The 15,556-nt window shown below is 42.4% G+C and overlaps 1 protein-coding gene across 2 annotated transcripts in view; it reads right to left on the bottom strand.

Moving 5' to 3' along the window:
• Nucleotides 1–12,639: 12,639 nt before the first annotated feature.
• The window catches only part of CD109 (CD109 molecule), a 70,838-nt gene continuing 67,921 nt past the window's right edge, over nucleotides 12,640–15,556 (bottom strand). For both annotated transcript variants that reach the window (XM_035109603.2, XM_035109604.2), the window contains exons 32-33: nucleotides 15,453–15,555; nucleotides 12,640–13,925 (exon numbers count right to left, since the gene is read on the bottom strand). In XM_035109603.2, the coding sequence (XP_034965494.2) occupies nucleotides 13,753–13,925; nucleotides 15,453–15,555 (276 nt within the window). In that variant the 3' untranslated portion in view covers nucleotides 12,640–13,752. The remainder of the gene's footprint in view (nucleotides 13,926–15,452; nucleotide 15,556) is intronic.

The following is a 15,556-nucleotide window of genomic DNA, read 5'->3' as shown; positions in this document are numbered from 1 at the left end:
GACCAGAGCACGCCAGGCACTCCTGTCTTGCACTGCCTCCCGCAGTTTGGTCAAACTCATGTTCGTAGCTTCGAGAACACTGTCCAACCATCTTGTCCTCTGTCGTCCCCTTCTCCTAGTGCCCTCAATCTTTCCCAACATCAGGGTCTTTTCCAAGGATTCTTCTCTTCTCATGAGGTGGCCAAAGTATTGGACCTCTCCTTCAGTACTGTGGCCCAAATCCAGGCAACCCAATCATGCTCTCCCCCATGTCACCTCTAATTTGGCCCCAACTCTAGCACGGCATTGAAATAGGTCCTGCCTCAAAATAAGCCATGGTTGTAGGTGAAAATTGAGCCTCTATGGATATGTGTGTAGCAAGCTCATGGGAAAGCTACTGCAAGACATGGATGAGATATTTGCTTTTGCTACGTTGTCCACAAAACATTCCAGCATTCCAGCTTCATTTACTCAGCTGTAAGCCATAACAGAGAAACAGAGCCCATGAGCTGACTTGCCTCATTTCTCGTCAGTGCTAATGTTTCCATATGTCCCAGCTTATGTAAGAATTTAACCCCAATATCCATGCTAGATAGAACCAGGAATACAGCTTTTACAGCTCAAAGCTAGAGCTGCTTCATCTGCTGGGCTGGGCCCAAGCGAGTGTTGATAAAGACTTTGGAACTCAGAAGAATGCCAGGTTCTTAAAAAGGTCAACTGACATTAGACAATTTAGGTTATGTCATAGGATACTAAAATTGTGATAGGCTTTCAAGGGTCATCACAACCCCCTGAGTAATGAAAGATGTAATAAAGCTCAAGATTAAATAACTGCTCAATGGCAGATGTTTATCCAACCTATTCTTTAAAACCCCAGAGGTGTTGCACTCCACATCAATGTGTTTTTATGATTTGCTCCATCTCTTAGGACTAGTTCTCCCAGATAGCTGGTGCAACAGCCTCTCTTCTACAAGCAGTTCATGCATAAGGAAGACTAATCTCTTCTGCATGCAGGAGTCAACTTTACATTGTTAATTGCGCACATACTTTATGGAATGGTATGCACGTCAAAATATAGGCATTCACAAGCAGGATTTTTTTTATCTGCCACTTGCAACTGTCCTATGCTAGTGTTGTTTCACCCCAATATGGTTCCCCTTCATCACCTACACAGCCCAACAAGACAATGACAAAAACCCACCATCAGCATACAAATCAATATGGTTAAACTAACCAAGAGCACCCACCCACCCCACTCACACAAGAAACCAAAGACCACCACAGCCATCCACAAATGAATAATCACACCCTATGCCAACCCCCGACCTCTCTCACCAACAAAGGAACACAAACGAACAACAGAGAACCCGCATAAACAACGCTGCCACTGAACCCCTACATATACCAAGGAAAACAGAAACATAGACACCCCACCGCACCCACTCCCCCATCCCACCCCCTCTTCCCCCCCTCTTCTTCCTAATGTCTCAACAAGCAAGATTGATGTGTAACAACGGAATAACTATGAGACACTGCATTACCTCTGTAAACCAAGAAAATCCTCAATAAAAAATTTAATAAAATAATAATAATAATAATAATAATGGGTCATGGTATAATTTTAACATCAGTACCTTTAGAGCAGAAGCTGAGCAGTGGAAGGTCCAGGGACACTGCAATTTTTTCCTCCTGGTTTCTCAGTGTGGCCATTTCTGTGGTCAGATTTGTATCCATTCATTATTTCCCATAGAATTCACCTGCTTGTCCTATGAAGGAAGCAGAAGGGAATCACTTGCAGGTGGTATAGTTCCCATTTGTAGATGAGCAGGTGAATGAGTCTCTGAAGTTAAAGGTGTTTTTCTTTTCAGGACCAGCTTTTTAAAAATAGGAGGGCCTATCCAGACATCTGGAAGTTTCATGCGTTTTATTTCTTTTTAGCTGCTGTTGATTTTGATTATTTTGGGGATGTTTTTAAATACCTACTTTTATGTGTGTGTGTTTTTAATTGAGAACTTTAATGTTTTGTTGTATGTTTTTGCAATCCACTTGGGAAGTTTTCTTACGATCAAGAGATAAATACATTTTGTTAAATATGAATAAACAAATCCTGCAACAGCTTTGCCTGGGTAGATGTAGCTACAGACATCTGGATTTGTTGCAGAGCCTGGTCCCCGTGTTGTGTTATGTTGTGTTGTGTTGTGTTGTGTCGTGTCTCTGTTGTATGGCCAGTCATTGCTGCTAGTGCACTGCTGTTTTACATTAGGAGTGGTCTGTAAGCAGGGACAGAACTACCACTCAAGGCCAGAAAGGAAATATAATGGTTCAGGGTCAGCTATGGACCGTTGATAATACATTGGAATTGTATTCACTGAAAGCTATAGGTGACACAAGGGATATATTCTGTCACATCCATAAGAGACTTTTCCTACATACCAGTCAGACCTTGATTGTTGCCTTTTTACTTCACTGAGTGATATTGACATTTAAGGAATGCCTGATGAAAATCTTGCATGTGAGCCCCTGTCCAAGAAACAGTTGTATCTTAGGGTTTGGCTACAGGCAATGGCTCTTGTTATACTTTCTAGAATGCTAGAGGCATCTCAATATGTATATAGTGCTGATTCTATATACATTGTGCATAAGGTGCTGCTTATCAGTCCAATGTGCAGATGCACATTGATGTCCAAAAAGTGAATTATTGCATGGACTGGTCCAGGATGAAGTTGGTGGTGAAGTGGTAGTTGTTGACGTCCTTCTGGAATTTCTCAAATATTTCCTAATCCTATGTTACTAAGATATCATCTATAAATCTCAGGTAGAGGAAAGGGTTTGAGCAGCAGCGGAGGAAGCATTAGTCTAGATGACTTGGAACTACAACTCCCATGATCCCTGAACATTGGCCCTGTTACCTAGGGATCATGGGAGTTGTAGTTCCAAAACATCTGGAGAGCCAAGGTTGCCTATGTCTGGTCTAGCCTAACCTAACAAGAAGGTGCACAGAACTGAAACGTCTAGCAGCATAAATATGTGGAGTCTAGTGAATCACAGACTGATCATGAGTCAGTAAAGCTTCCCCCTACCCTATCCTCTTTTTAATGCAACACATTTGTGACTGCTGGGTTTTATTCATGGTTCTTAGACACAGTCCTCATAACTCAATAAGAGCATTCTGCCTTCCAAGCCTGTCCTCACAGCTGTTTCCATGTCCTTCCTGTTTGGTTACACATGTGTCAAAACACCCATTTCGCATTGGGGAATAATATGATTCAAACCGATACAAGTAAACTAGAGCAATGCTCCCATACTTCAACAAGAAACACACATTTATTTTCTGTTGACTGAATATAAATTGACCAAAGAGTGACAACAATGTTGTTTTGCAAGGACATGAGTTTTCTATAATAATGTTCCAAGTACCTGGAAGTTTGCTCTGGACAGGGCAGGAGAGATGCCACTGGAAAGCTAAGAGGGAATGAAGGCAATTGGCTTTGTTTGGAGAATTTGCAACTTTTCACTTGCAAAAAAAAGGGCCCCAAATGCCTCTTCTCTGTAGGAACTACTTAGGGCAGAGACTGGGAACCTGTGGCCCTCTAAATGTTATTGGAGTCCAGTTCCCATCAGTTCCAGTCAGCGCAGCCAATGATCAGAGATGATGGGAGGTGATGTTTGAGTACATCTGGGGCAGCGCCGTCTTAAGCGCTCCCGGCGCCGTGGTGTGCCGGATCCTCCGGCGCCCACCGGATCCCTTCAGCGCCCTCCCGCCCCATTCCGGCGCCCTCCCACCCCGTTTCCCAGCGCGGTGGGCGGGTGGGCGCCGCGCGCAGCGCGGGTGCAACGGGCGCTGCTGCGCGGCAGGCGGGCGGGCAGGCGCAGCTGCGCGGCGGACCGGTCGGCCAGCGGGTGGGTGCAGCTCGCGGCGCCCTCCTGGCGGGCCGGCGCCATGGTGCCCTGCGCCACCCAGCCTGCACGCAGGGCCGGGCCTGATCTGGGGTGGGGGTCATGCATTCCCCATCCCTCATACAGAAGACCAGGGGTCCCCAGACTACGGCCCCGGGGCCGGATGCGGCCCAATTGGCCTCCCAATCCGGCCCGCGGTGACCCCCGCCGCCCGCTGCCGCCGCCTGCTCTTACGGCGCGCGGCGCGGCGGCGAAAATCAAAATCAAAAAAATTCGCCGAAAATCCTTTGTGCGCATGCGTATGGGCCTCTCCCGACCCAGAAGAGGTCATTTCCGATGCACTTCCGGGTCGGGGGAGGCCCATACACATGCGCACAAGCGATTTTCGGCGATTTTTTCCCGACCGTGTGCGTGTGCGCATGCGCACGGGCGCGCACTCCCCCGCCCTCCGGCCCGCCACGCAGTCGGCGCGGCGGGCACCGGCCCGAAGCCCGGTAAGTCTGGGGACCCCTGCAGAAGACTATCACTGCTTTAAAGGTAAAGGGACCCCTGACCATTAGGTTCAGTCGTGACCGACTCTGGGGTTGTGGCGCTCATCTCGCTTTATTGGCCAAGGGAGCCGGGTACAGCTTCCAGGTCATGTGGTCAGCATGACAAAGCCGCTTCTGGCGAACCAGAGCAGCGCACAGAAACGCCGTTTACCTTCCCGCTGTACCACTACGTATTTATCTACTTGCACTTTGACGTGCTTTCAAACTGCTAGGTTGGCAGGAGCTGGGACCGAGCAGCGGGAGCTCACCCCATCGCGGGGATTTGAACTGCCAACCTTCTGATCAGCAAGCCCTAGGCTCTGTGGTTTAACCCACAGCGCCACCCGCGTCCCCTTATCACTGCTTTAGGGCAGCCAATTTAAACACTTTTAGGCCCCATTCATTTCAAAAGGTGAAAGCTGAGCATATGCTTACCTCTCCCATTGAACTCAACATGTTTTAAAAAATAGATTTAGCCGAATCTTCTTGGTTGAAAAATCCAACAAGGGCAAATCTCAGTCCCATGTTTGAGACAGAGGAAGACATTGAGGCATGTCTGCATCCCCTGCTTGTTCTCGCACACAACTGAAACCCCCTTGCCTAATCACAATTTGAAATAGCGTAGCCAAAAACTGGCATCACTGATGCACTGGTGACTTGGTCAAGCAACAAGATGTTTTAATGATGTGAGAGACATACCTGTGTTGAAGAACTCCATTATAAATGAAAGTAATGTGGTATTGCATATTCCAAAACTGTAGCTAAGAACACATTGTACCATCAAACCTATGAATTTAATTGACATCCTACAAAGCTGGCCACTTTTGCTGTATGTGAAAACTGCAGAACATTAATTCCACATGTGTACATAATACTATTTTCTTCCCACTTGGATCAGAATTTTTAAAAGCATTCTTCTAAGAGATAAATGCCCATTTTCTTGCATGGTGACTGATGGTCCTCTCACATCTGGCAAGCCACAAGGGCCTCCTTTGAACACTAAAGTATGAAAGCAGCTGTGTACGAGCCAGATTTTGGGGGTTGTTCCCCTTGCATCTTATTTCTAAGCTACCTGCTCTACACTCCTCCACACCACTTAATGGCCTGTCTTGGATACCACTCCCATGTCCCAATATGACTGCCATTGTATCAGTTTCTATGTGCATATCATCTTCACAAATGTCCTGCAATGGTGTGTTTGAAGAAGACAAACCATGAGCTGACATCTGGCGTAACACTAAACCAGGCATCCCCAAACTGTGGCCCTCCAGATGTTTTGGCCTACAACTCCCATGATCCCTAGCTAGCAGGACCCAATGGTCAAGGAAGATGGGAATTGTAGTCCAAAACATCTGGAGGGCTGAGGTTTGGGGATGCCTGCACTAAACCATACCATACTCCTACTAATTTTATTATTTCAACCCTGCCCATCTGATAGGCTTGCCCCATAGCTTGTATGGCAGTAGCACAGCCTCTGTCTACAGGAGTAAGGTAGGAATGCAGCACCTGTGATTTCAGCTCCTTCACATTTAACCATAATTTATTTTAACTATGGTTTAAAGAGATACGCAACCCAGACCTATCATAACAGGCTAAAATAGTATTATGAGTTGTGGAGGTTAAGCTGAAAGCCTAGTGGCCCTTCTACTTCTTGGAATAGCCCGGCTAGCTTCCTGGTGAGATAATGGGTCATTAAGGGAACAAAGGAAGGCGCTCTGTGCAAGATACCAAATGGCTGGGGACCGGTCTCTCAACTTGAGTAGTTAGGACAAAGGCAGAGTTGAGGGCAAAGAGTTAGCACCCTGTTTATATTTTGTTCTGTGTCCTGAATTGCATGAATTGCTCCTTCAATCAGTGTAGTGCCACTTAAACACATGCAACTCCTTATTTATAGCAATGTTTTATTTTATAAGTACATATTTTACTCACCAGTGATTTCTTTAGTTTCCCCACAATTTGGAACTTTGTGCATCATTTGCACAGCTTACAATGTTTACTGGAAGCTTTCCTTTTTGCCCAGGTCTTCCTTGACAAAGATTTGGCTGTATTTTGTCCACACACTGTGTTTACTCAGTTATGTATTTGTGCTCTTACTTTGTAATTGAGTTGCTATATGTTATTGTTTTCTATAACCTGCTTAGATACTTTGAAGTGATATACAAAGAGAGAATATTTTTTTATTTCCGAAAGATCTATTTCATTTTAAGTTCCATCCTCATGGAACAGTTGCTTGTACTTCTAATCAGCTGTAAATCACCACATCATACCATTGGTGACAGAAGCATAGCTAGGCTGTTTGTTTACTTTATTATTTATACTTGTTAAACGAAATAAATAACTGCCCAGATACACGCCTGGAACTTTGGAATAAAGGTCTGAAACTTTATATGCACTTTCTCCTGCCATGAAGTTATGTAGCATCTCTACAATGGCTGTCTTAGAAACATCTGGGATAAATTTATTTAGTGCATTTAATTAGAATTATTTCTAACTTCTGGATCATCTTACACAAGCTTTAGTAACTCAGTTTGACAGGGCTTATCCCACTATGTTGCATGAACTTAAGAGGAAATGAGAAACAATCTTAAAACTATTAGATTCTGGATTTCTACAATTGCAGAATATTTATTCCTCGTACAGCTGCATAACACTTCTTAGGCCCAAAGAAGGAACAAACTTCACACCTGCACTTAATTGAAAAATTGGGGATTATTTACTTAAGCATTTATGCATAGCTCATTCTACTACTAAAAGTATGTGCTGGGCTCAAGCAGCCGACCACTTGAATCGTCCCTTTCTGGTATCTTCTGGACCATACTTAGGACCAACATGCAAGTGGATGGAAGAAAGCCTTAGTGGCTTGCTCATTCTCTGCAAAGCATTATAAGCAGAAGGCAATTTGAAGTGGAGGGTAGGGTTGCCAGACTCAATAGAGGACAGGACTTCTGTGCCTTTAATTGCCCTGCTCTCTTTTGAGTCTGGAAACCTTAAAGAGAAACCAGCAGACCCTTTGCTTGGATATTAAACAAAGGGGCTGCTGGTTTTTCTTTAAGGTTTCCAGACTAAAAAGAGAGCAGGGCAATTAAAGGCACAGAAGTCATGTCCTCTATTGAGTCTGGCAACCCTAAGTGGGGGAAAGTGGTGGGTCAAGGGGATGTTTAACCTTTCTCTGTTTGCTGCTTTCCCCCCTAACACTAACCCTCTTCCCCAGCTGATCTTCCCCTACCTTCTGACCCCTTTCAACTCTTGGCTTCCAGAATGTAATACTGATATAGCATTTATTTGCTCATGGAGAGACAACCACAGGAAGAGCTAATTTCATGGTATATAAACCATTTACCTCCATGAATTCTGTTGTATGTTCTATCACACTCTATTACACATTTGGTGCCAGGAAAAACATATCTGGTACTAGGAAAAATATTTGTGGTCAATAATTCTGCAGCCCACACAGATAGAAGATTACCCTTCTTGAAATCCACACATGCCGAGCCCTTAACCAATATATCCCACATCTGGCTGGGCTGGGGCTGGTGATCAGCTTGCTTGTAAGCTAGGTCTCCACATTATTTGATGTTAATACAGGATCACAGAATCCCCCGAGGGCTTATTGAGTTGCAATAGAGGCGATAGAAGAGAACTTTGCCAAGCTATGTCTGTGCAAGCAGAATTAAGGGGATGATGTGCCCTCCAGCTGTGTTGGACCATAACTCCCATCAGCCCCAGCTGACATGTGCTGGAGAACCTCAGGTTGGATAAGCTTTTCCATACTAATCTTGTGGGGGTTTCAGCAATACCATTGACATGACATGCGGCATACAAGCAACAGGTGAAGATTGCAGCTAGCAAACTAAGGTGTTTTTGTTTTTAAGAGACATATTGCACTAGTTTGTGACTTTAACCAAGGTTCTGTGACTGCCAGTCCAAAGATAGCATTGCACAGGTTTCTCCTGCTCTATGCCTTCCCCAAGAGTGACTGTTGGGAACTTCTAAGATCGACCACCCCAAAAAACATCTGTTGATACAGTGCTGTGGATTCCCATTTGTGGAAAACGTCACATTTTCAGTAAGTTGTGCAGTGCCCTGGGCTTCTGCAGGAGGAAAGATAATATATTACTATATCATTAACGGTGGCAGTAGTATTTCAGGATGGTGTGACCTTTTCATCACAGTACAAATACATTAATAAAAAAATAGATACAACCCTTAAAACAACTTAGAATCTCAAATTGAACTTTCTAAGTAAAGAAGAGTACAGTACTGAAAACGTATGTGCCAGGCAAGTGTCTTTAGAGAGGGAATTCCAAAACCCAGACTGCCACTTTTCTTTTATTATCGAGTAGTCTAGCTAAGATAAAGAGAACCTGAAAGGGCCTCGGCAGCGTTTCTTGAAGACAGCCTGATTTGCGTTCTGGTGAACTATGTTCTTCTACTGTTCCAATTAATTTCAGTGGGGATTTCACTAAACTTTCCAGGGTACTGTTCCCAAACACTCATTTAATCAAATGAGGAGACTGGGTTAGCGTGATTTGTTCCTTGTTCTCACATTGAAACATTTGAGTTAGGCAAGGTGTACAAAATAAAATGGTTCATGACTTGGTTTAAGTACTTCTTTGATAGAGGAGTTAAAACTGAATCGTAAATCAGGGCAGCTCTTTTTTTATAAAACAATAAAGGTATTAGCTCATAACTGGCCTTCCGTGAAGCACACCACTTTTTCACGAGTTCTTGGCTATAATTTATTTGAAATATACTCAACAGACTTCATTCAGGATCCCTTGCTAAATGTCATCCCGCCCATTATTCCATTAGCCCCATTATTTACTTTACTGCTGACTGAAACAGGAGTTTAAAAAAAAAATCACAGGAGCACGCGTGTCTTGGCAATGAACTAAACACACATCCAACCAACCGGTCTTACATGGCATTTCTAACTGCCTCTTAAAGCACATATCTTAGATGTGCATCTGTCAAATCCAGAGTTTCCAAAAAGAGAATAAACAAAATAACTGGCACTCCAAAATGCCTGCCTCCAACACCATTATTGCATTGCATTTTGCTTTTAGTAGAGTGGAGCTGTTGTGAGTAAATCCCAGCCTACTCACACATTTGCCCGTAAAAGACTTGTTTGCATTTTCAAAATGTTCAGTGTGCACAATAGCTGACATGAATCAATGTTCTGGTGTTTTTTCAGAGAAGCACTTCCTCTCATAGAAGACAGAAACTTGTTGCATCCATTCAACTTTGGCTAATATTCCAAAAAAGCCGAGTCCTACTGATATAGTGCAGTATAACCATTGCTCTCAATAGAAATACTCACTCTTCTTCAATATAAAGTGTGTGTGTGTGTGTGTGTGTGTGTGTGTGTACACGCACAGTTTTTTTTTTTAATTTAAAAAACCGTGAGCATACAACTTAGCAAAAATTTAATGGGCTATTTTAATTTGATGTACACTGTCCACAATTTTCACTTGAAACAAATCAATGATAACCAAAATATTTTGTGTTTACAGCAATGGTGTGCATTTCTCCCCCATCAATAATATGCATCCATATTATTTTAAACGTATCATTTTATACATCCACACGATACAGCTTTTCTGCAGTAGCCCAGACAGATCCTCATTATATTCTGTGCTTAGATGCAAATTGGGCCTGTAGTCTCTTGTTCAGTTCAAAGAGTTCACTTGCATATATCTCACATTACCTACTCTGTTTTGAGCAACTATTATGAGTAGCAGGTGAAGCAGCAGATAGGATTTCATACCCTAATCCACCTAGGATCGGGATATCTAAAGGATTGTCTTCTTCCATGTGAACCTGCTCACTCATTAAGATCTACTGGAGAGACTCTGCTTTCTTTCCATCTGAAGAGTGCTTACCTGGGATGCAGAAGTGAGTTGTCTCTGTAGCCACACTGAGGGCTGTGGAACTCTGTTCTGAAGGAGACCTGCACAATGGCCTTGCGCCACCTCACAAAAATGTTTGCTATTTTGCAAGAACTGGCCTGCCAAACTGTTGCCATTTTAAACTTCTTGGTTTCCATCTACGGTCTTCTGATCTCTTGCCAGTATTTTATCTTGCAATTTTATTCTGAGTATTTCTTATTTTAATCTGTGTTATAAACTGTCTTGAAAATTGCATTGGAAAGGTGATGCTGGACTGTTGCTCAAGAGCATAACTTTTTTCTTAAGTGGTTTGCTTGAAACAATAGTTGGTTTTCCATGAATGTTTGCATCAGTCTTTTAAGACAAAGTGGGCTTATAACTTTAAGAGTGACCTAAAGCTCTGGGCAGTTTGCTAAAGCTTCTGCGACCAAGGAGAGCAATTCTCAGTTCTTCAGGTATTTAAAATCTAGCTTCCATGTACACTGTGCTATTCCGTGCATTTTACTACAGACAAAGATTTTCCTGTGATCAACAAATACAGTAGCTTTGTATCTGAAAACTTTATATAATTTTTCTTTTCAACACAGTGATAGTACTGCCTGGCTATTTGGCAGAACCAAATTCTGAATCCAAAATCCGCACACACAATTCTGAATGCTAGGTTCACAGTAGCAAAATATGAAACACAGAAGCTTGTTCCCATGCACACATTGTCTTTGCCAGATTGACAAATTGTCCCCAAATCTGTGACCTTGCTTCAATACAAACATTGCCTTTGCTGGATTATTGAAACCTCATCCACTACTGTCCATTAGTAAATCGAGAACCATCAAATCCAAAACTGAAAAATGTTGCCATTTAATGAAGTAATTGCAATGACTTCTAGATTCAGTGGAAAGGACAGGTAGGGTATATAAGATGGCCCAGCCAGAAATTTAACACCATATGGATGTTCTGCATTTTCACTTGTAAAGTCAGTAAAATGTTTTAGAAATCCCAGTAAAGAAAACTGCAGCGATACCACAAACTAAGAATCTTAAAATGTATACATCATTGCATAGTAGAAAAATATATAATCAAGACATTGCGAAGTTTGGACAAAGCATACATGCGAAGGGAATAAGAATTAGTTACCTAAATGAAGAAGAAATGGCAGCATTAACAATCATCAATCAGCCAAAGTTAAGCATATGTTTAAAGCTCTCCCTTTCAAATAAGCTAAGACTTAAACACTTCATAAAACATTTGCTTACCTGTCTCGCTCAAATCAAAAGGTTTTTAAGGCTGCAATGCTATGCAGTTATCTGGAAACATGCCCCAACGAACTCAATGACTCTTGCTTCCATGTAAATATGCATAAGATTATTTGACACAAAATATATTTTGAATGCAAGTTATTTTGTTGGCAAATGCTATCTAACAATTTTTGATAGTTGGTGTACAATATATTTGACATTTTACAAATGACATGCAATGCTATTGAGTATTATATAGTTTACAACTTATCAGATTTCATAGTGGATGGCTGCCAAAGTCAAAACAACCAGTATATGCCAACAAGACTAGAGCACTTAAGTGTTGAGGTAAGATTTAACATTCAAAATGTAAATTCAAATTTCAAACTCAATTTCACTCTGGAAACTGGGCAAAAATTTGAATTTTTGCAAAATTGTGAATATTGGTGATATTCATCTAGGACTGTGTACTAGTTGTAGTTTGTCCTATACCTTTTTGCAAATTGCAATGATTGCAATTTAGAGAAGAGCCAGATTATGAAGAACACTGCTACTTTTAACCTCTCATCTGGCTTTTCTTGTCCACCCAGACCTTGAGTGAAAAGAGGTCCGCTCTAGGCTCCATCTTAGCTTGTACAATGTTTCCTTCCTTTCTGAGGATATTCTCTTGCTTTGCAAGGCGTTTTTCTCTGACCAGCCACAGCAGGGGGGCTGTGTTACTGTTGCTTTAAAAACTATGGTAGCATGACTACCACTGAGGTATTCAAATTCCTATGGGCCAGAAGAGCCTGCCATGCAATTCAGTTCCTAATGCCTCTTCCCCATGGCACTGTGTGGGTAAGCTGATGCTTCATGCTGTCTTAAGTTGGGGGGGCAGCCAATTCAGCTCCTGGTTTACTGCCCAGCAAGAAATAAGGCAAGTAATTCATTTTCTACTGTAAACTCAACATCACATTTCAGACTGAGGTGCATGAGAAAAACAGACGCCTTCAACTTTAAGATGCCTGCTTTTCACACACTTGCATTTAATAATTATAATAGCAATAACCAGATATTTTTCTGGTACAAGTTGTCTTGACTAAAATTTAGCATTTTTTATTTTGTGACTGCGTGAGTGTACACGACGGCCAGCTGTTTGGAAACCACCTCAGTTTGCTTTGTTTGTGCCATTATTCAGTATTGTGTAGAAGAGGAGATTTTGGCAAGCCTAGCTTGTTGTGCCCCATATCTGCTGGCAATTCTCCCTTCTACGCAACTGTTTAAAAGGTGCTAAAGAGAATAGGGCTCTTGCATCTGTAGCAAGGACTTGATCCTGTGCCATTAAAGTTAGCAATACTTGCAAATTAAATGTTAGGATAAAATGTGTCATAATCTAAACTAGTTTTTGTCAATCCAGTGCTTTCCAGATGTTTTGGACAACAACTCCAGCTAGTCCTAGCCAGCATGCCTGTGCCATCTGGATCTGATGGGAATTGTAATCCACAACATCTGGAGGGCACCAGGTTGGCAAAAGCTGAACTAAAAGGAATGCAAGGCTTTAGATAATTATATATTTTCTAAAACTTTATTTTAAAAAAACACATCTTATTTTTAATGTACAAATAAAGAACTATATACTCCTAATTTTTCTGCTCCAAATAAATCTGATCTCACTTAAATATTTATTGAGAAAATGAACATTAATTAATGTTTACATTTTTTAAAATTCTTAATGTTACTGAACCACAGCCAGAAATTTAGCACTTCTATTTGATCCTTCTGTCTCTGGATACAGAAGTCTGGACTGCAATACGATACAGACTTACCTAGACGTAACCCCCATTGAACTCAATGGGAATTATTTCTAAGTTTACATTGATATGAATGTGCAGTTAATCCCTGAACTTTAATGGGTGCAGGAGAACATTTGGCTCTGACCTGGAATTATCATTTCAGACAGACTCTCTGGGGAGAAGTCTGGCTCTTCCTGATAACCATTTGGAGATGCAAGTTCCTGCAAGAGTTCTAGACCTATCAGTGTTTTTAAAAAATAAAAAATAAAATAAACTGATAGCTGTTACAGGGCCCAGTCTCAGTTCTCCAGATTAGAACTCATCCCCTTTTCCTGTCAGGTCTCTGCCTCCAATGAGTGGAAGTGAGGAACTTCCCCATCCTGATTTCCCTTGTGTAGGATGGCGAGATCAATAATACTATTAGAAGTGCAACATGGGTAAGGTGCCCACATTAGAGCAGCCAACAATACAACAGGCTTACATGTACTATTAACAGTTCACAAGAGAGGGAAATTAATGAAGAGCCATCCGCTGAACAAAGATCACATTCATCCTTTTCACAGAAGGTGCATGGCGACAAACTCTGCATCACTTCGGAGTTGTAGCTTCTCACTGCTCTTCTCCCTATTGTGAGAGATTGGAAGAGCACCATTCACTACAAATCACACTTAAGGCATTTTAGTGAGATACATTTGCATAACGCTGAAGAGAATGTCCAAAAAGCTACACAGCTTCCATGGAAATCAGACCACTGAAATCCACAATGTGAAGTGAATCCTCAAACGGCAGGTCTGAAATCCATTTGACTTTGTCTTAAGTAATAAGAATAAGAGTAAGAATAATTTGTTATTTATACCCCTCCCATCTGGCTGGGCTTCCCCAGCCACTCTGGGCAGCTTCCAACAAAAGATTAAAAATACATTAAAATATCAGTCATTAAAAACCTCCCTAAACAGAAAAGCCAAGAGGCCCCAAAGGATGTGTGTTCTGCAATGAAGTTCAAAATATTTTGCTATGGCACTAATTGAGGCTACAGAACTAAGCAGAAGCAAAACACTGGGATGTATCCTAAGATAAGTTAATTTAAAGAGGTTCACAGAAGGAAGGTTTCCTATCCCATCCCAACCATGTGTGTCCCTCCAAATGTCTAAATCAGGCATCCCCAAACTGCGGTCCTCCAGATGTTTTGGCCTACAACTCCCATGATCCCTAGCTAACAGGACCAGTGGTCAGGGAAGATGGGAATTGTAGTCCAAAACATCTGGAGGGCCGAAGTTTGGGAATGCGTGGTCTAAATGTTTCTCTGTGTAGGACTTTCCTGAACAACAGGGGTCCTGGGGGATTTGCCCAAAATTAGGCCTTGATCCAAATGTAAGTTAACTTAAGGAGGTTCATGGAAATGAAGTTTATCATCCTTTTCTCAGCAACTCCCCATACCCCACTGTTTTGGAGGTCCCTTCCAATAAGATTTTCAGCAGGTGCTGAGGGAGGAGGGGACAGGGAACTTTCTTCCCTTAAATTCCTAAAAGTTAATTTAGCTAAGGATCCAAGAGCAATTGTCCCTGCCCACCTCACCTCACAGTGTTTATCCTGTAAGAAATTCACTGAACTACATTCTGGAAGAATTTGTTTGTTCATTTTTTTCCCTGTGGTATTTGATATAGGGTATTTTCCATTTAGGACCCAGGTGGCGCTGTGGTTCAACCACTGAGCCTAGGGCTTGCCGATCAGAAGGTTGGCGGTTCGAATCCCTGTGACGGGGTGAGCTCCCGTTGCTTGGTCCCAGCTCCTGCCAACCTAGCAGTTCGAAAGCACGTCAAAATGCAAGTAGATAAATAGGAACCGCTACAGCGGGAAGGTAAACGGCGTTTCCATGTGCTGCTCTGGTTTGCCAGAAGCGGCTTTGTCATGCTGGCCACATGACCTGGAAGCTATACGCCGGCTCCCTCGGCCAATAATGCGAGATGAGCGCGCAACCCCAGAGTCGGTCACGACTGGACCTAATGGTCAGGGGTCCCTTTACCTTTACCTTTATTTTCCATTTAATATGGTTCTTTCCTAGCTTAAAGGAGTCAATTCTTCACTTAACTAACTACAACTGCTTATTTCAGCACTGAATATGAGATAATGTCAAAAACAATTGGCACTTACTAGGTTCATAATAATCCACCACAGTCACAGAGGCATCCTGGGTATTTGCCACTTTGAAGTCTCTCACAGCTGGAATGTCTACACAAACCTGTGTTTCGTTTAAC

Source organism: Zootoca vivipara, chromosome 3, assembly GCF_963506605.1.
Source record: "Zootoca vivipara chromosome 3, rZooViv1.1, whole genome shotgun sequence".
Taxonomy (NCBI): domain Eukaryota; kingdom Metazoa; phylum Chordata; class Lepidosauria; order Squamata; family Lacertidae; genus Zootoca; species Zootoca vivipara.
Note: the sequence above shows the minus strand (reverse complement) of the source record. Positions and strands in the feature narration are given on the sequence as shown.